The sequence below is a fragment of the Canis lupus genome, chromosome 10 (genome assembly GCF_048164855.1).
Source record: "Canis lupus baileyi chromosome 10, mCanLup2.hap1, whole genome shotgun sequence".
Classification (NCBI taxonomy): domain Eukaryota; kingdom Metazoa; phylum Chordata; class Mammalia; order Carnivora; family Canidae; genus Canis; species Canis lupus.
Window position 1 is genome coordinate 55,822,218 of NC_132847.1, and position 21,200 is coordinate 55,843,417.

Below are 21,200 nucleotides of genomic sequence, written 5' to 3' on the forward strand. Positions count from 1 at the left end.
CACATAAAGATAAAAAAATAAATAGGGGTATGGAGAATTTCAGTGATGCATTTGATAATCTAATCTATTGACCACATACCACTCTATCAAAAAAAATTCAATAAATTCCCCAAATAAGAAACTATATAGAGGTACCTGGGTGGCTCAGTGGTTAAGCATCTGCCTTTGGCTCAGGTCATGATCCTGGGGTCCAGGGATTGAGTCTCTCATTGGGCTCCCTGTAGGGAGCCTGCTTCTCCCTCTGCCTATGTCTCTGCCTCTCTCTGTGTGTCTCTCATGAATAAATAAAATCTTAAAAAAAGAAACTATATAAATCTCTTTTCCAGAATATAATGAAATAGAAGCTAATAACCAAAAACTTAATTAAAACTGTCCAGACATTTGGAAATAAGAATGTAATCTCCCAAGTAAAGATAGAGTCAGATAGAAAAGCAAAACTAAAAAAAAAAAAAAAAAAAAAAAGAAAGAAAAGCAAAACTACCACTATATAGACTAGTTAGAAGAAAATTTAAAATTAGAAGTGTGCTTTTTAAAATTTATGTGCAGTTGAAGCTATACTCAGAGTAAAATGTATAGCCTTAGGTGATTTTATTATTTAATAAGGAAATAGGTCAAGAGAATATTCAGTGCAAGAAGTTGGAAGAAAAGACTATAAAACATAAAGCAAAAGAGAAAATGATAAAAATTAAAATCTAAGTGATGCTTTGGAAAACAAAAGTTATAAAGTTGATAAATAAATCCCAGAGTCAGTTCTCTAAGGGAAAAAATAAAAAAGGAAATCTTCACGGAAAAGAAATAGGTGGACCCTATGTGAAGGAAAGTAGAATATTATGAAAGATAGGATGTAAAAAATTTTTTTTAATACAAAAAGAAATATACCATGTTCTTTGATGGGAAGACTGTTATGAATACATTGGTTATTCTCATATTAATGTATATTCTGAATCCAAATTCAAACTCCTGATAGGACTTGCATTTGGATTTTGGCAAAGTTTATCGAAGTGAGGCTTACCAAGAAAATCTTTATTAAAAAAGGAGAGTAATGGGGTGCCTGGGTGGCTCAGTCAGTGAAGGGGCTGAGTCTTGATTTCAATTTCAGCTCACGTCATGATCCCTGTGTCAATGCTCTTTGCTCAGTGGGAGAATTTGCTTGAGGAGTCTGTCTCTCCCTCTCCCCCCACCCCCTCACACTGCTCTCTCTTTCTCTCTCAAAAAAAATAAATCTTTAAAAGTAAAAACATTTGGACAGCCCGGGGCGCGGCGGGGGGGGGAGCGGGGGGGGGGGGCTCAGCGGTTTAGCGCCGCCTTCAGCCCACGACGTGATCTGGAGACCCGGGCTCTAGTCCTGCATCGGGCTCCCTGCATGGAGCCTGCTTCTCCTTCTGCCTGTGTCTCTGCCTCTCTATCTCTGTGTGTGTGTGTGTGTGTGTGTGTGTGTGTGTGTGTGTGTGTGTGTCACATGAATAAATGAATAAAACCTTTAATAAAAGTTAAAAAATTAAAAAATAATTTAAATTAAAAAAATTTAAAATGTAAGAGTAATAAGGATGACTTTGGTGTAATAGATTTTAAAACTAATAAAGCTAAAATAATTAAAACAATATGATATTGACAAAATGGTTGGACATGACAGTGTAATCAAATAGAAAGTCCTAGAATAGGTACTGAGATAAGAATTTAGTATGTGAAAAATATCGCATCTCAAGTCACTGGAAGAAAAGATGATTACTCACAAAATCATACTAGGACATTTCTTTAAGTATTTGAAAAAAGATAAAGTCTCATCACACCATTTGATGTAATAATAATTAAATATAGAAAAACATAAAAATGTAGACAATATAGATGAGTGCCTGTGTGGTCATAGGTTATAGAAGGAATTCCTAACTAGGGAGTGGGAGGAAGCACAATGAACAAACAGCTATTTGATTATGTGGAAAAATTAAATTTCTATGGTTCAAAAACTTTACAACACCAAAAAGCAAAGAAATTGTCTCTTCTCATTTTTGAAAAATACTGTTTTTTGTTTTTATTTCCTGGAAATAGAATAGGGGAAAAAACACCTAAATAGTATTAAGATATTTGCCATAAATATGACAGACCAAATGGTTTTATGAACAAATAAACAGAGATTCTTCTAAACAGAATTTGTCTATGAAATAATGTGAAATCAATATACAAAAAACAGTATACTGAAAGCTAATCAGTATAAATGGTTGTGCAGGTGGTAAGAGATTCTTTTTATTTAGCTGATTAGCATCTCAATGGAGAACATCTTAATCTTAATTAGGTGTTTTTTTCCCCCTGCTGTTTTCAAGAAATGAAAACAAAAGAGAACACTTGTTTTTTTTTTTTTAAAGATTTTATTTATTTATTCATGATAGCCACACAGAGAGAGACAGAGAGGCAGAGACACAGGCAGAGGGAGAAGCAGGCTCCATGCAGGGAGCCCGACATGGGATTCGATACCGGGTCTCCAGGATCGCGCCCCGGGCCAAAGGCAGGCGCCAAACCGCTGTGCCACCCAGGGATCCCAAGAACACTTGTTAAGTAAATAAGAGGAAAACAGCTTATGGTTGCATTCTTTTATTTTTTTCTAAGATTTTATTTAGTTATTATTTGAGAGAGAGTATGAACAGGGTGGGGGGGCAGAGGGACAGAGGGAAGCAGACCCCCAGCTGAGCTGGGAACCTGATACAGGGCTTAATCCCAGCACCCTAGGATCATGATCTGAGCCAAAGGCAGATGCTTAGCCCACTGATCCACCCAGGTGGTTGCATCCTTTTAAAAATGAAAAATATAGGGGGAGGAAAATTACAACTCCTGAGTTTCCCCTGAGGCTCCCAAGCAGAAGAGGATGCAAATGTTGTGCTCTGGAGGTCCTGCAGGGAAAGCTTATATTGGTCCATGTCCTGAGAAATGCTCTGAATATTGTCCAGCTCACTCAGGCCTCTGTTAGGAATTAGAATTCCTGTCTATTAGGAATTATACAAATGATCACATATGTCTTGCTTTAGTAAGGATGTTCATCTTTGCCATAGCAGATTCTTAGGCTTCTCAAATGGCTTGAAATTAATTATGAAGGATAAAATCCAAAGTTGGTGGAGGAGGGTACCTGGCTGGTTCAGTCAGTGGAGCACGTGACTCTTGATCTCAGGGTTACGAGTTTGAGCCCCACGTTGGGTGTAGATATTACTTAAAAATAAAAAAAATCTTTAAAAAAGTAAAAATCCAAAGTTGGAATAGTAATTACTACTTCTGTAGGACATAGAATTTTATGGGGAAAAATAAATATATATTGGTGCAGAGCTGTATTTATATTAATGATTTATAATATATTGGTATTAATATTGGTATTGTTATATTAATACCAATATTTAATGTCTTATTAAATCTTCACCAAAAGAAAATCGTACAGGATAACAAATATCCCCCTTTTGCAGATAAGGACACTGTGGCCTCACATGCTCATAGTCTCATACGCAGAAATCAGTGGAGCTGGGTAATTTTCCAGGTAGTCAGATTTCAGAACCCACAGTCATTAGGATTATGCTAGTATACCTCCTTAAACTCTGCTGTCTTTTTTTATTTATTTTTTATTTTTAAGGGGGAGGGGCAGAAGGAGAGGGAGAGAGAATCTTAAGCAGGCTCCACACCCAGCACAGAGCCCATCATGACCCTCAGATCATGATCTGAACCAAAATCAAGAGTCGGATGCTTAGCCAATTTAGCTACCCAGGCACCCCAACCCTGCTGTCTTTATAAAATGACACTGGCCAGTCCAGGGCCAATGTAAAAAAAAGATATAGAACTTTTTAACTTGTCCCTTTTGATGCACTTTAAAGTCTTAGTTCAGTAAAAATATGCACTGAGAAAATTTTTATCAGCTCAGGTCTGCTACTCTCTGATGAATTAATTTAGAACCCAGGGAGAATCTAAATATCCTAGAATAATGGGGAGCTCATATTGTTTGAAGTGCCTCTTTTTCATATTAGATGGCTCAGGTGAGTGGTTCACAACATGTTTTAGATGCCAGGGCATACAGATAGCAGCAAAGCTGCCATTCAGATGTAAAAGTGTGAGACCTGTGGTGGTGCCTGTGGATTGGGCATTTCTATGACAGAGCGTGTATTCTTTCTCAAAGCAGCTAGTTTCATAGCTAGGCGGTTTCAAATGTGAGAGAGGCCCTTCTTCCCTGTGACTCCCACCGACTAGTGCTAGTCAGGGCAAGTCTACCTTGTGTGAAATAGATTAGCAAAGATTTCGAGTTGTGGCCTTCTCTTCTCCAGGCTGTCTACTGTTCCATCAACTCTTCATCATAAGATGCTTCTCTGAATTCTCACTTCTCTGATAGCTTTCTGGACAGATTCCAGTTCCACAGTGGACTTTCCAAATGGTGGCACCTGAAAGGAATATAGTTCCTCCTGGGGTCAACTGGTGAGAGTACCCAGGGAATGGAGGGTGCACTTTTGACATGCATCAAAACTGCCAGTGACGCCTAAGATTGGGTTAAGATTTTAGTAGGCCCAGTCACGCTGTTGGCTTGGGTAAAACTTGTGGTTAACCAAAAACAGAGGCTGGGTTTCAAATGAATAGCTTCCAAGCCCCCATCCCATGCTGTGCAATTGAGTTTTTTGGATCCTCAGTGCCACACTTCACATTAATCCCTGTCAAATCGTGTTGCTTCAGCCCAGTGTTCTGGCATGCTGAGATTTTGCTGTCAGGGAATTCCAGAACTGAAAGGAATATTTGTACAGTCATCAGCTGTACTCATTCTCCCTTCCTGTCAGGGATCTGCCTCTTCCCACGCTTCCTCCACTTCCTCCATTACCCAGCTAGTTGATTTTCTTTAGTCTGATCCAGCTCTGGGCCTCAGTCTTGCAGGGTTGCTGTCCCCATGGCGAGAGAAAATAGAGGTTGCCTGCCCCCTGCCCACACTCCTGCCACAGATTCTTTTTCTCTCTGCATCTCTCCCTGTTCTGCCCCTGGTTTGTCATTCCTTTGAATCTTTAGCATAGTGATGGTTGCGCCTGTCACTTTGACCCTTCACTTTACTCTGTTCCCTTCAATCTTGACAGCCCTGCCCTCTTATATCCTCTTATGTTTGTTCTTAGTGATTTTTTGGCATCTGGCCCATAGCCACCCCTGCTCCTCAAGTTTTCCACACAGCTCCTTTAGATACCGTTCCTTTACTTTTCCTCCCAAACTTCTGCTGCCTATGACACCATGTAGCTCTATGTCATTCACAGGTTTGGTAAGTACACTTTCTCTGACTTCATCCAAGGCCTTGCTAAACATCATCAATGGAGACTGAGCCAAAGGGAGCCTGAGTTGCTTAGTTAGATATTAGGACAGTTTTGAGCATAGATCAACTCGTTTTGAATCCTCCTAATGGCTCTGCCTCTGGCCTTCTCCACAGGGGAATTATAGGAGACCTTATCAAACACTTTGCAAGAATGAAGGAATACTGCCATATCCACAGGACCCTGCCTTACCAATCTGGAATCCCATCTTCAAAAGAAAAATGAACTTGGTTGACTCTGACTTATTCTTGGTAACTCCATACTGGTTATTAGTGATCAATGACTAAAACTCCCTGACCATCTCTTATCTTGAATTTTGCCAAGAAAAAATGACAGGCTTACCAATATGTGTTCTCCTTAATCTTCCATGTTCATTTTCTGGGAAATTTGACACTTAACCATCTTTAGTCTTCTAATATTTCTTCCTTTTTCTCTTCTGTGGGTGATGCCAACTGTTACATATGACCCCTAGATTTACTGGGATAGGTGTCTTGAACTCATTCAAGGCAGTCTGATAGTCTTATCACCAATTTGAGGTAGCAACTTTCTTTTTTCCTTTATTTCTTCTATATCTTCTGATTGGAAAATCATTCTACTTGAAGAAGAAAGCAAATCAAGGTTAAATAATTTCTGGAGTTGAGGGATTACCACACAGGTAGACTTTTTCCCCAGGGACATCGCTATTTCCTCTTCTCTTTTTACTAAATTTTTAAAAAGCAAACTGTATATTTGAGATACTGCATCATAGTCATGAACCTGTTACATGAATGCTCTAGTTACTGTAAGGTCAAATTTATCTTGCCTTAAAATTTCAGGGTCACTTCTTCACTTCATGTACTTAATGGTATTGGTCTGTTGATATCTGAGGCTATGAGCATTATTTCCTGTAGTTTCTCTGATTGTTGTTCTATCTCTCTTCTGTCCTCTATGCAAAATGTGGTCCAGAGCTCCACCTTAAGACTCTTAATGTATGTAAACATTCCACAGCTGGCCTAACAGACTATCCAGACCAAGAAATGTAGCATGCCATGCTGGGAATGATGTATCAGAATTCCATCCAGGAAGATCACATTCTGTTGGTCTAGATCATGCAAATTACTGTTTATTGTGGTCACAATTTAACCTGATACATTCTAGGCCAGGGGCTTCATCACATACCCATACCAACCTGTGATGACTCTTTCTACCTCTGGGGAAAGAAAGTACCACCCAAAAGAGGAGAAGAGCAAAGAGGAGCCAAGGATCAATCTCAGGGGTCAGAGCTTCAGGGAGCCCTAGAGGTATTCAGATCCAATCCTCACATTGTACACAGGAAGATGAAAGGCCCCAGAGGAATGATAACTTGGCCAAAGTCATGTCACACAGAGTTATTTTGTTCACACACACACACACACACACACACATACACACATATACATGTGGTCTTATTCCATAAGAATTTGTGTTTGAGGTAGTTCTTACAACTTCACAACTGTTTAGTAACAGAACTTGGGTATTCTTGTTCACAAGCCAGTTCTTGCTTCATCATACACAACCATTTACCACCATATTGAATCCTCGACTGTCCTCAGACACATAAGAACATTGTCTGGGTTGGGATTCCTAAATTTCCTGAAGAGATCTTTAGTGGGACTATCCTTCTCTGTGGGTTTTAATTGAGTCCTCAACAGTTGTCAGGTTTATCACTTTTGTTTTTAAGAAGTGAGAAGATGTGTAATGGCTTTTACAAAAGTCCTGATCTCAAATGTGTCATGTTCATATTTTGCAGGGAGTCCCCAAGTCATCCTTCCTGACTGAGGAGAAGAGAGCCAGGCTAAAGACCAACCCCGTGAAGGTGCACTTTGCTGAAGAAGTGCTTGTCAGTGGACACAGCCAGGTACGTCACTAGTCAAGGGGTTGAAATCACTCTTCATGAAGCTGGGGAGCTGCCTCCTGGTACTTACCTCTTTGAGATTCTGGAATCTTGCAGCACAGAGAGGATACCAAAGGAATGCAATAGGTGTGCTAAAGACTCTGAGCACCCTCAATAAGTTACCTGCTGACCATGGACAGGGAGAGCCAGGAAGAAAAACACTGGGTGTTTCTCTTTTATTCTGTGACTGAATTCTCACCCATGAAATGTCAACAAGCTCCAAATGCTAATTTCTCATTTTGGCCTTGAACTTAGTGTTGCTTCCATATTGATAGTGATGGTTGTGATGAAGATTGGCTTCCCCCTACCCCAGAACCCATTTTGTATTGAACTTCTATTATATGAACCTAAACTTTTGGGGTACAGTACATAATCCTTCATCATCATGATACCCTGGAAAGGGGATATTTTAACATAAGAGGAAGCAGAGGCTTGGAGAAATTAAGAGAATTAACCTCTGAGACCACATAAAATGAATAAATAAATAAATAAATCTTTTTAAAAAATGAGTAAAAGTTGATAAAATTGGTTATTAACCTTTTCCCCTGAAAGCAGGATAAGACCCCAGAAGAATTCAAATAGTAAGCTAACATTTGCAAAATGCTTAACTTTGCTAACAGTTAAAGAAATGCAAAGGAAAATATTAGGAAGTGCCACTTTACACTTAGTAACCAAGCACAAATAAAGAAAAAAATGTAAGGCCTGATGCTGACGAAGTAGCCACAGTCATGCACTAACTGGTGGCTTTGTAATTTGGTTTCATCTGTTTTTGTGTGTGGGAGGGGAAACAAAACATAATGAGTACCATAAAAAAATGGCCCAAGGATCACATTCCTATTAATTTAGTCTATAAAATAATTTAAATGCAAAAATCCATGTGTTCAAAGTACCTATGGTACTGACATATAAAATAGAAAAAAATCTTTGAAAAGAATGCTCAATGTCTAGGGCCAAGGAGTAGTTAAATCAATTCTGATATTTCAAATCCATAGAAAATCATGAGTCCATTAAAATTACAAACATTAAACCTCTAGGAAAAAGTGTATGAAATACGTGTTGAGTAAAAATGAAGATAGAAATTGTGTATGTTCTATTATTGCCACTCTCTAAAAACGATTTACAGGTATAGATAAAAATTGGAAGAAGCCTTAAAGAAAAGTAAATGGTGGTAGTTATGTGATGCTGTTGTGGACATATTTTTTGGATATCCCAAATAATAAAGTCCCAAAGAAGAAATTTTGCCTTTGGGAAATCCAAAGATGAAGGTCATTCTAAATACCCAAAACCAGAGAAGTGAGATGAGAGCAGAGCCAGCAGTTTGCAATCCCTCATCCCAGATTATGAAGCGGCACTGTGATCTGAACTTACCTCCCTTTTCTTTCACAAAAAGACTTTTTTTTTTTTTTATTATAGAGAGTGATGAGTATGAGTCTTACCTAAAAGATACAAGTGCCCTTACAGTTAGAAGATACAAAATTCTCATCTAAAGCAGACTGTCAGGTTTTTTTGGAAACGGATGATAGGCTTCTCTATCCAAATGGGCTTTATACCCAAACTCTGCAGAGACTAAAGCGGGGGCAGTTTGAGCTCAAATCTTGGGGACTCTAGAGCTGCTTACTCACTGATTCTGGAGGATACCAATCCCAAGAGCCCTTTTTATTTGCAGCTAAATACTCAGAGGTCACTCTTTATGAGGGCCAGCTCTAGGGGGATTCCTAAGCCCAAAGGGAATCTGCCTTCCCCCACCCCAGGATGTCTGGCTGGCATGGGGTTACCACACAGATGAGTCCCATGCCTGCTTCCCAAAAAGACCTTCCAAGAGTGGTTGAATCCCTTAGGAGATTCTGCAAGTCTGGGGCGATGGTTTGGATGAATGAAGGTGGGAGCAGCCCTCTGCATTTTGATGATGCTTCACTACAGGGAATGCAGCAGGAAAATGGTAGCAGGGAGGGAGGAGCTCTGAGGGAGCTTCCCACCCCAGTCAGCCCTCTAGCCCCACCAGGAAAGACCCTCTGGGGAGAGTATACATGCTTGTCTCTGATTTATTAAATTGTATCACATAAGGGTAGCAACCAAAGGTATTGAGGTTGCAGCTGATGGTTGTGAGACCTCATTCGGACTCATGCAGTGCCATGGGTATGCTCGTGACCGGGCTCACTCTTCTCCACCATCTCATATCTGACACTTTTAGTGGATATTCCTGGAACAAAGCATGCCTGTCTTTGTGTGGCATAGACCTGGTCCACTGGAGGAATTTCCAGATGCCAAGAATCAACCACTGCATAGTGAGGAAGTTAGGATCCTGCTCTCCACACCCAGCAGGGCCAGGGGAGCTGAGGACTTGTCACACCCAGGGAAAGGAAAGGCCAGTTTCAACACTACTCTTGTGTTTTCCAGGGTAATTCTCTGCTGTGTATGCCCAACGTGCTCAAGCTGTACTTGGAGAATGGACAGACCAAAGCTTTCAAGTTTGAGGCAAACACAACTGTGAAGGTATTAAGAGTAAACTTGAGTTTCTCTCCCAGTGAGAATTTGCTGGCTCCCGGGACTCCCAGGTATCCTGCCCTGCAGCTGCCTTGGTGTTCCTGTAACCATTATGGCCTGAGTACCTGCCATAAGCCAAGCACTGTGTTACCTCATTAATTGTACAACCACCCAGCAAGATGTATTTTTATCACCATCTTCGAGGGGAGGAAATGAGGGCTCAGAGGGATGAAGTACCCAAGGTCCTATGACAAGTTGTAAGCCTTCACCCTTGACCTCTGGGCTCCCTGCCTCTTGTATGTGACTCCACCTGCTACCAGAGACTAGTGCAGCTAAAAACTAAAGCACCGTGTCAGAGCAGGCCCACATATCTGCATATTCTGTTCTGGGTTGAAGTCAGTTCAATTTATATTTAACAGGTACCTCCATATGAGGGAGATACTCCAGGGTGGGGAGAGGGGTACAAACTAGGTAAAGGGTAGTTTTGTCTTCCAGAAACTTACAGTCTAGTTGAGGGAGGTTAGACATTCAAGGAGCTCCCGGGAGTCCAGAGAAGGATGAAATAAGAGCTGCAAAGAGAGGGACAAGGAAGTGTGTTCTGCATGCCAGGGAAAGAGCACCATCTGCTTCTTTCTGTCAGTGTGTCAGAGGAGGCTTTGTAAAAAAAAAAAGCTGGACCTGAGCTGAGCTTTGAAGGGCAACCAAGAGCTCAACAGGGGAAGGTGGGGGACAGGGCTGTTGGTGGGGGTTGGAGGGTACACGTCAGTCTGAGGAAGTTACATGTCCTAATGTGAGAACCAGTAAAGCAAATGTTGCCCAGGAAGTAGTAATCTGTCCTATGGGACTGGAGCATAGGCCATTTTCTTGTGGGAGGAGTGAGAGATGGCAAGGCTAGCTGTGGAGGGTGTTGAATGACAGGAAACAGAGTTTGGATTTTATTCACAGAGAGTGAGGGACAGTGCAATGGCTTCTGAATGAGGGAGTAGACTGTGTTAGAGCGAGGCTCCAATGAAGAAGCAAATAAAGGGTATTCAGGTGAGCCAGTGCATCTATAGGTAATGGATGGTAGCCAAGACACGCACGTGTGCACACACTCTCTCTCTCTCTCTCTCTCATTCTCTCTCTCTCATGTACCCCTCCCCCACACACATACATGCACCAGCCAGTGTTCCTCTCTGTCACTTTCATTTGGCAATTCCCAGAGCTGTTCCAAATGCCCTATCCCAGTCTTCCCTCAGCATGACTTAGGAGAAGCCAGAGAAAGCCTCTCTGGAGCTGGAAAGCCCTTACTCAGAGAAGGAAGAGGAGAGAAGAATGGATTTGTTAAGCATTTACTACATGCCTGCTCTCCCAGGCACTTCCTTATGTACTATCTCATTTAATGCCCCCAGTAACCTTGTGAAGTGACAGGTGTTATCCCCATTTTGCAGATGAGAACACAGGCCCAAGAGACCTCCAAATTGTCAAGGTCAGCTAGCTCATAAGTGGCTTCAAACTTGGTCTGTTTCTGGACCCTGCCCTGGACCTTCCCACACACTATCCTGCACCAAAGTCTTGCAAATGAATTAGACAAGGTTTCTACTTCTGCCATCTTTGATCCAAGTGCATTGGAATGGAAGGGATGATTTATTTAAAGTGAGTCCCACTTTGGTGGCCAAAAAGACTTGGAGAGGATTTATAATAAAAGCACACACCATTAGATCCCAGATGATAGAGTTGGAGAAATGGGCAAGTTTTTAGCTGGTATAATACTGGTTACATTTACTTATCTATGGTAACCAAATTTTTTTAAAGATTTTATTTATTTAAAAAATATTTTATTTATTTATTCATTAGAGACACAGAGAGAGAGAGAGAAAGAGGCAGAGACACAGGCAGAGGAAGAAGTAGGCTCCAAGCAGGGATCCCGATGTGGCACTCGATCCCAGAACTCCAGAATCACACCCTGGGCCAAAGGCAGGCACTAAACCTCTGAGTCACCCAGGGATCCCTATAGGAACCAAATTTTTTAAAGCAAATCTTTTAGTTCTTTATGACAGAAAGGGCGGGGGGAGATATAAACAAATCCTGTGGGTCAAAGGAAAAATCACCATCCATTCATAATTGAATTCTCTTCCCAGCTCCCTTACCAAGAGAAGCAGAGTCCCTACATTAGAAAACCCTCTTTCTCTAAGTCAAGAAAAATAATACGACATTCGATACAGTGAACAGTTGTGTGCCTGCAAAGCTGTCAGTGACACAGCAATACATATACCAGGTCACACCTAAAGGGAGCCCAGAGACTTGGGGTAGGGCTGGGGGCAAAAGGGGAGACCTGGGGATAACTCAGCATGAACTGAGAGGAAAGTGCAGTGTGCTCAGGAATGGGCCCTGAGTGGTATGTGAAGACAGTGTCCCAGGCATGGGGAATGGCACCAACAAACACCCAAAGATGGGAACGTTTGACAAGAGTAGAGGGCTTGTGAGCGGAAGGCATTGGAAGAGGCAGCAGCAGATCAAGTGGGAGAAGTTGATTGACACCTGACACCCGAGAGCTTTGAGTATTAAGCTGAGGAGTTGGGATTTGGGCTGGGGGCGGTGGACTGACTATTCTTGAGCAAGGAAGCACAATCAGTATACAGTCAGTCCTAGGCTTAGACAGCTTTCTGTAGGTCAGAGGTCAGCAAACTTTTTCTGTAAGGGGACAGATAGTAAATATTTCAGGTTTTACAAACTGTAGGGTCTCTGTCACAGTTACTCAACTCTGCTATTGTAACAAATGGACGTAGCTGTGCTCCCATATAACTTTAATTACAAAAGCAAGCAGTGGGCTAGATTTGACCTCTGAGCTATAGTTTTCCAGCCACTGCTCTAGATGCAAGGTGGAGGTCAGACGGTGGTAGGGTGGTCAATAGGATCCCACTCTATACAGCGGAGGAATGGCTGAGCCAGACTACACTAGACATAGGAGGATGGAGAGGGGGATGGAGTCAGGAATTGGGCTTTCCATCAAGGCCAATTCAAAGGAAACATTAGATAATGTTGAGTTACAGAAGCAGATAGATTCTTCAGGACTTAATCCCTGATGCATTATGGAGGGTGATAGAGCAAGCAGAAAGAGGATTCAGAGTGGGGGGTCATGAGGAGCGAGTAGCACCTGAAACTTTGGCACCTACTAACCTGAGCTGCCAGCAGGACTTCTCTGATGAGTCTGTGATGATTATTTATTTGCTGAGTGAAAGTTTACTGAATGCCATTGAATGCCACGCTCTGGAGATCTAATGGAGCACAAAACAGACAAGGTTCATATTCTCAGGAGTTTACCATCTAGTGGGTGAAAGATAGGAAGCAAGAAAACAACTATTAGCAGCTTGCATGTATTGAACACTTGTCATCTACTAGGTACTGTTCTAAGTGCCTTCAGTGGGGAAATTAACACGCACAACAGCCCCATGAGATAAGTGTTATTATTACCATTTTACAAATGAAAACAGTGAGGCATAGAGAGAGTAAGTAATTTAACCAGGGACACACAGCTAGTAGTGGTAGTCTGGCTCTAGAACCCAGTCACTTAACTTTACTATCTATTATTAAAGAATATACCTGTTATTGAAGCACATAATATTAAATATTGATGAGGGAAATGAACAGGACCCTCAGACAGAGAATGGCCAGGGCAATCACATTTAGATGCAGTGACTGGAGAAAGCCTCTCCGAAGAGAGGGAAACATCCTTGTGAAGAGTAATGGGAAAAGTGTGCCAGATAGAGGGAACAGCATGGGCAAATGCCCTGTGGCAGCAAAGACTTTGTGATGACAAAGGCTGCTATAGTGAAGGAGGGGAACGTGGCATGGCAAACTCTAATGGCACAGCAGTAATCATCATTCCATGCTGTCAGCCACTCTGAGGCATAGGCATCATTATCCTCCATTTTGCAGGAAGAAACTGAGGTTGAGAAACGTTAGATTGATTTCCCAGTTGCAGAGTGGTGGGCTTCTGTCGGTTAACAGTTGAAGATGCAAGAGGATGAATCCAGAGATGTTGAAGAGAGGCATAAGCCCCAGCACATGGCTTCAGCCTTCCAATAAAGCAAGTCAGGATGGCTGTCTGGGTGGTGCTGGAGCCCCAAGGAGAGGGGGAACAATGGGTATGGGGCCATGAGAGGCGATGAGAAGTCCCACGTGCAGTTTGTGATTGTTTGGCCACCTAAATTGGCAGTGGACCCTGTCAGCACAGGCTTTTTTCTCCCCAGCTACACCAAGGAGCATAGAGAAGGTCGAGGAGGTCCCCCTTGCTCTGTGCCTGAACACAAAGTCCAGCCTATCCCTCAGGTGACCCTTATGCCTCTCTGTGCCTGGCAGGACATCATCCTCACCGTGAAGGAGAAGCTGTCCATCCGAAGTATGGAGTACTTCGCACTGGCCCTGGAAGAGCAGTACAACATCTCACGGCTACACCTGCTGCACGAGGAGGAGCTCATCCAGCAGGTACACCTGTTCCTTGTGAGGAGATCCTGGCTGGGCAAACCACATCCCTCAGCCAGAACCTTCAGGGCTAGGTCTCAGCACCTCTGCAGTTTTGACCCACTTTCTCGTGCCCTCACTCAGCCTGGGGATAACAGGGCAAGAATCAGGACTGATTTTCACATCAGTATGTGGGTATGTGGGAATTCCATTTCACAGATATGGAGACAGTGACTTTGAAAGATAAGGTCACTGAGTGAAGGCAATGAAACCAATAGAACCCCATCTTTTTGCCTCCAGCACTGAAGACCTTTGAGAAGTCAGGGAAGAATTTGTTGCTGGGTCTAAGCCCTTTTTTGTGAGACTTACTCCCTGAACTGGTCCCTGATGGATGGATAGGGCACAGTCTGTCTATACAACTCAATCTTTCAGCCATTCAGTGATTTGGTGTACCAAATTTTTAATGCTTCTATTCCATTGACATTGAAAAAGAAAATCAAATGAGATCCTCAAGATAGTTGAAGTAGAAAAGAAAAGTGAGGTGTATAATATTAAAACAATGTATATGATACTATTATTTATGGAAGAGAAAATAATACACATATGTAGAAGCAAATATACACATAGACTATCTCTGAAAAGGCATTGAAGACCTCCGAGCAGATTTCTTTTGGAAAGGGGAGCAACTTGACGGGGTCAGTGAGAAACTTTACTTTTTGAGCCTTTTACATTTTATACCCATGGGAAAGTCAGCAACAAAGGTCTGCAGCTGTCTTGGGAAGCACTAAAATTGAAGTCTCTGGGGACTTTATTATCTTTCTTTTTTTAAATTGCTTTGTGGAATAGCTACGAGAACAAAGGCGATTAAAAGATTAACCGTATCTCCCTTACCCATTGTAGGTGGTAGAAAGGGAGGAGTCACATGACTACCGCTGCCTCTTTAGGGTGTGTTTTGTTCCCAAGGACCCCCTGGACCTCCTGAAAGAAGACCCTGTGGCCTTTGAATACCTCTATCTGCAGGTGACTGGTCTGCTCTTCCTAAAATAACTGGTTTCTCAAAGATGGCTTCCTAAAATAACTGGTTTCTCAAAGATGGCACGTTGGGTTATTTTGAACATGAGCTTAAGGCAATTAAGCAACTCCCTGGTAGGGATTATCTTTATCAGAAGGAGAGAGGCCTGATTATCCCTCGAAATTCCCTTTCCATCACTGAATTGCTATGTTAGGAGATTTGCTATGTATTAATGAAATTTAGGCTTAGTCCTCAATGTGGATGATACATTTTCTACTGCCACTTATTTTTTTTTTAAGATTTTATTTATTTATCCATGAGAGACAGAGAGAGGCAGAGACACAGGCAGAGGGAGAAGCAGGCTCCCCTCGGAGAGCCCGATGCAGGACTCGATCTCATGACTCCTGGATCACAACCTGAGCCAAAGGCAGACACTCAACTACTGAGCTACCCAGGCATCCCTCTACTACCATTTAGAGCTTCGGTTTTTATTGCTACAAGGGGCATTAGTGCTTTGAAGCCTTATTTTAGAAATGATGAAACGGAGTCTTGGGAAGTCACATGATCTGCCTGGGTCATGCATTTGGTGGCAGAGCCTTGGTGTTCCCCCAACTCTGCCTGCTTGAGTGAGATTTATCACATCATTTTTATATTGATAAAAAAGAGTTATTTGGGAGGCATTACCATTTTACAATTGAGGTAACTCAAACTAGGTGGATTAACTTGTCCAAATCTTACAGAAATGGCGGCAGCAAATAATGACAACAACACTACTGTATATTTGTATAATGCTGTGTCCTGATGCCTGCTTTCATATGTTACCTAATATAAACCTCACAGAAACCATGGAAGGTAAACTTAACTATCTTCATTTAGCAGTGGGTAGAGTCTTAGTTCAGTGTTCAGAATCTTAGTAAGTTAACCAAGGTCACACAGCCAGGAATTGGCAGAGCCAGGTCTCAAAGCTTTTTGCCTAAAAGAACTAGGAACACAATCCATCTATTCTTGTCTCCCAATTCCTCTGATGTAATCTCTTCTAGAGCTGCAGCGATGTGCTCCAGGAGCGCTTTGCTGTAGAAATGAAATGTAGCTCTGCGCTCCGACTCGCAGCCCTGCACATCCAGGAGCGGATCTACGCATGTGCTCAGCCACAGAAGATCTCTTTGAAGTACATAGAGTGAGTGGCAGGGGACTTCTAGGTCCCATCAACAGCAGCTGTGTTGCATTTATAACTTGGCTGGCCCCTGGCCAGGATGGCCAGGTTCCACAGAAAGCTGATACTTGACTACCTACCCGTCTGTCCATTGTCTTTCCATCCATTTCCCTCCCCACTGTCTCTGACCCAGCCCACCTCCTCCAGATGTCAGAATCTGGCGGCTCCCTCTGGGGCAGAAGCCAACTGCAGATGGAAGGACACAGGATCCCTTTGTAAATTCCCAGGTCTTGAGAGAATGTCTTGGAAATCAGTTGACAATGTCCATGTAAAGCTCTCCTGAGGGCAGAAGTGCCTTAGAAATTAATTTTGTGTGAACCAGTTGTGTTGTGTTGTATTCTTTTAGGGCAGTTTCAAGTCCTCAGATTTCAACACCACCTGATGCTTAGCATAAGTTTTCATTTTGCTCTGGGCAGCATCAACCAGGTTTGCTAACCCACTCACCAAATCTCAGCTCTGTCCTGTCTGGACATGAAAATCAATCAGGGAATCATATTTAAAAAATAAAACAGATCCTTGGCTCTGTTCCTAAGGTACTGGGTCAAACCTCTAGGAAATGGAACCTGAGAATCTATATTTTTATCCATTTTTGGGGGGAATTTTGAGGCTGTGAGGCTGGTACCATTCAGAAGCATGGTCTCAGGGATTCACAGGTGCTGTGTGTTGCCTCGTTGAGAGTGTTATTTGTGATCATTATTTCTCACATATACTGTAGGGAAAAGGATTGAGATCTGTTCTGATTAATAGAATATCATACCACACCAAAAGTAATCAGTTCCCAGAAAGATAAGTGGGGTTAACTCCTGAATGGGTGTGGTTTTGTGGAGAGAGTGTATGTGTATTACATATTTATAAATGTGATATTTAATACACAAATTTATGAATATATTTTATATATATTTACATTAACATGTATATATAGATATATCTATCTTCTGTCGAAAAAGAAGCTCATGATTGCAGCATTCTATGAACACTAAGTTCCTTAATCAAATGTAATTATGCTCTTCATTAGAGCCAAGTATACTGTAAAAATGGTATCTCCAATATCTCATGGCAGGAAGGACTGGGGAATAGAGAACTTTATATCTCCAACTTTACTCCGAAACATGAAAGGCAAAGACATTAAGAAAGCTATTAGCTTCCACATGAAGAGGAACCAGAATTTGCTGGAACCCCGACAAAAGGTAATGTTGTGGCCTCTGCTGACACCAACCCTACCCCCCACCCCAGGGAAAGCATTTTCAACATTGCGTGGATTTTAGGCAAGTGAATAACTCTAAAGTCTTTTTTTCCCTCTATTTAAGCAACTTATATCTGCTGCCCAACTACGTTTAAATTATCTACAGATCCTTGGGGAACTCAAGACATATGGTGGAAAAATCTTTAATGCTACTCTAATGGTACGTATTATAGAAATGTGGACCCCCCCCACTCTTTTTTAAGATTTTATTTATTCATGAGAGTCACAGAAAAAGAGGCAGAGACACAGGCAGAGGGAGAAGCAGGCTCCTCAGAGGGAGCCCGATGTGGGACTCGATCCCTGAACCCTGGGATCATGCCCTGAGCCAAAAGCAGACCCTCAACCACTGAGCCACCTAGGTGTCCCGACCCCCCACTCTTATAAGAGACTGTAGAAGTCCTCTGAAGATCAGTGTCTTTTAGCCTACAATTCCTGAGTGCCCCATCATATACTATAATTTGTTTGGGAAGCAAAATATTATACCATCGGGGAGTGTTTATCATGCTTGGTGCCAGCCCTGTGACACATGCTGGGGGAGGCAGAACTCAGTAAGACGTGATTGCCACCCTCAATGAAGCAAGGTACCCAACAGACCAAGTGAGGCCATGAGAAAGGCACAGGACTGTTGCTGTAGTCTGAGACTGAGTCTGAAGACAGAGGGTACCACTGCTAGCTTCGGGTTGAATATGGAAAGGAGAAGGGATTAGGGAAAAGCAGGAAGGTTGGATTGGCCAGATTTCAGTATGGAGGAAAGGCATTCTGAGGGATGGGAAGTGTACACAGTTTACTCTGGTACTTTGAGTATATGAAGGTGAAGAGGAAGACTTGGAGATCGTGAAAAGGGAATGAGAATGTTAGATTGACAGCTGGGCTGGGATCCTGATTGTTCAGAAGGGAAGAACGAGGGTGGATCTGAGAAGGGAAAGGAGAAGCGAAAGAGTCCTCTGCTCCATTACTCATTCCTCCCCCAGCCTGCTTTCTGGAGCCTAAGCCTAAAGTTCTATGCATCGCAGCCGTCCATGACTGGTGGGCTGCGGCCTACAGGGACTCTCCCCTGCCTCACTGTTCAGACAACCCCAGACTCCTCCTGCACAAAGCCAGACAATTTGCCCATTTGAAGGTTTTTCAATATATTAACAAAGCTCCTTTCAGTGTATTTGGTGTGCTTCTCAGTCATTTACAGTGATGGGTCAGTTTAATCAGGTGGAAAAAGAGAATCAATGTTTGGAGAGAAAGGAAGAGCATCAGATAGTTGGGAAAGGGAAAAATAGTTGAGTCTTTGTACAAGTAAGGTGACCAAAAGGTGGACAAGAGACTAAATCACAGAAAGGAAGGCTTGAAGATACAAGAAAAACTTCTATGTTTCCAATGGGCTAGTCCTGTCCCCTCCCAGCTGTCAAGTTCCTGTCCCCAGCCTCCCTTTACTTTTTCCTATCTAGGGTGAGAACTGGTAATGGGAGAAGAAGCCAGCCCCATTGAACTGGCTCAGGGTGCTTGCTGGGTGCAAGAATGCCACCAACTGTAGATAAATAGACTCTTGTCAGGAAACTTAATGTGAATATGATACTTGGATACAAATAATTGCAGTTAGAAGTGGCAGCTCAGTGCTATCAGAGCAGTACAGAGGCTGTGGTATGGGAACGACCAAAGGAAAAAGACTACTCTGGCTGGAGGAGATAGATCAAGCAGTTGCTTTCCATAGGCAGTAGATTTTGATGGAAGCTTTTAAAGAAGGGTCAGGATTTCAGTAGGGCACAGCATGAATATGGGCACATAGGTATGAAAGCACAGGTTGTGTTTATGGAACAGGTAATGGGTCCCATGGTCTGGTTCTCTGTTGTGAAGCGTCTTATAGGAGACACGTAGATACTCTTTTAGTTGTAGATAGGGCCCAGATTGGGCTCTTGCCTAGCTTGGTAATCTAGGGAAGAGGGGGTGAGGGAGGATCTGAAATAGATATCATGGAGTTTTGCAGAAAGCGGTATCATGTCTTGCATGTGCAATGTATTTTCACTAGCTTGTGAATGAAAACTAATTCTTCTTCTACCGAATGCAGTTACAGGATAGAGAATCCTACATTGCCCTTCTAGTTGGAGCCAAGTATGGGATTAGCCAAATTATCAGTAGCAAACTCAACATCATGTCCACGTTGGCAGAGTTTGCCAACATCAGCCGTGTGGAGCTGACAGAGGAGTCCGAGAAAGTGAGCATGGTCAAAGTATATCTTCAAGACGTCAAGGTAATGCATGGGGAAGGCATTTTGAATCCAACTTCTGGAATTTGGGGCTCAATTATCCTAGGGTAGTTTATTTATGAGAGTTTGGATATTAACAAAGTCTAATATCCTGCATTTGCTGAAGAGGATTAATCATCTATCCTATACCATCAAAAGGAAAGTAATGAATATGGTGCATTTTCCTGGGAAGGTCCTAAAAGGGGTGAGGGTTTTTTGGCTTTTGGGGTTGGTATAAACTGAGCTTGGAATATATACTTTCCTTATGGGTTTTTGAAACTTAGATGGGAGCAGCAGATGACTTTATCACATGGATGGGACCAGGATGGCTGCCCAAGATTTTGGAGGGCAGCAATGAAAGTGGGTAAATGATGCAGAGTACTTCCCAAGCCTCTCTGCAAGGTCCTACATTTACCCTCCTTTGCTTTATTTTCTGACATGTTCAAGGATGGTGCTTTATTATTTTTTTTTATCACCTGCTTCCACCTTTTCCATTTGCTCTCCTTTTCCTTTTCCAGATCATCTTGAAGGGACCCCACTGTATGAATGAGCAGGGTGGGGTGGGGTGTTTGGGATGGGGATATTGGACTAGGGAATGAAGAGGCAGGAGACATTGTAAGATTCAAGGGGAGAAACCCATTGTAAGTATATGAGTGTGTATATACTTGCACGTGTGGTTGGGCCTATGTATGTGTGTGTGTATGCATGCTTATTTCAAGTCTTGAAGGTGAGAATATGAGATACCAGGAGGCCTGCCTGTGGGGCATGGCTAGACTTACTTCGAATCTCTCATTGGCCCCATGCGGGGCCAATGAGAAGTTGTCAGCCTTCAGACTGTCCCTTAGGCCTTTATATAAAAGCTCTCTTTACTTTCAAAGGTTCTGACGTTGCTGCTGGAATCCAACAGTGCAAAAGACCTGGCCTGCCTGATTGCTGGGTACTACAGGCTATTTGTCGACCCAGATACCTCCATTTTCCTGTGGCCGGGAAACAAACAACAGGTGCACCGGGTATCTGCTGAAGAAGGTGAGGTGCCAAGGCTTGCTCCTATAAGGGACAGGCCCTTTTCACAGCCTAAAGGGAGGGAGTGAATTGAGTTGAGTTGATAAGAGCTATTTTTTCATTTATTTCCTGGTAAACAGTTGATCTTTCTAAAATCCTGAATAGAGAAGTTTTCTTTGTATCTGAGAGTCACCTAAAGCCACAAAATGTGGTTGAACATCTCTGATTCCCTGTAGTATTTCCTAAAATTGTTTCTAAGATCCACTGAATTTTGCTTTATTTGCCAGCAAAAAAAAAAAAAAAAAAAAAATCATTCATTTATTCAGAAAGTACAGATGACCTAGCTTTTTATTCC

The 21,200-nt window shown here is 42.4% G+C and overlaps 1 protein-coding gene across 10 annotated transcripts in view; it reads left to right on the forward strand.

Moving 5' to 3' along the window:
- FRMPD1 (FERM and PDZ domain containing 1) overlaps positions 1-21,200 on the forward strand; it is a 150,991-nt gene that overhangs the window by 122,034 nt on the left and 7,757 nt on the right. For 8 of the 10 annotated variants that reach the window (XM_072841972.1, XM_072841974.1, XM_072841973.1 and 5 more), the window contains 10 exons: positions 5,420-5,554; positions 7,072-7,179; positions 9,613-9,708; positions 14,041-14,166; positions 15,043-15,162; positions 16,195-16,331; positions 17,428-17,554; positions 17,675-17,770; positions 19,667-19,849; positions 20,722-20,869. In XM_072841972.1, the coding sequence (XP_072698073.1) occupies positions 5,420-5,554; positions 7,072-7,179; positions 9,613-9,708; positions 14,041-14,166; positions 15,043-15,162; positions 16,195-16,331; positions 17,428-17,554; positions 17,675-17,770; positions 19,667-19,849; positions 20,722-20,869 (1,276 nt within the window). The remainder of the gene's footprint in view (positions 1-5,419; positions 5,555-7,071; positions 7,180-9,612; positions 9,709-14,040; positions 14,167-15,042; positions 15,163-16,194; positions 16,332-17,427; positions 17,555-17,674; positions 17,771-19,666; positions 19,850-20,721; positions 20,870-21,200) is intronic. The other 2 variants (XM_072841980.1, XM_072841982.1) reach the window with 1 other exon arrangement.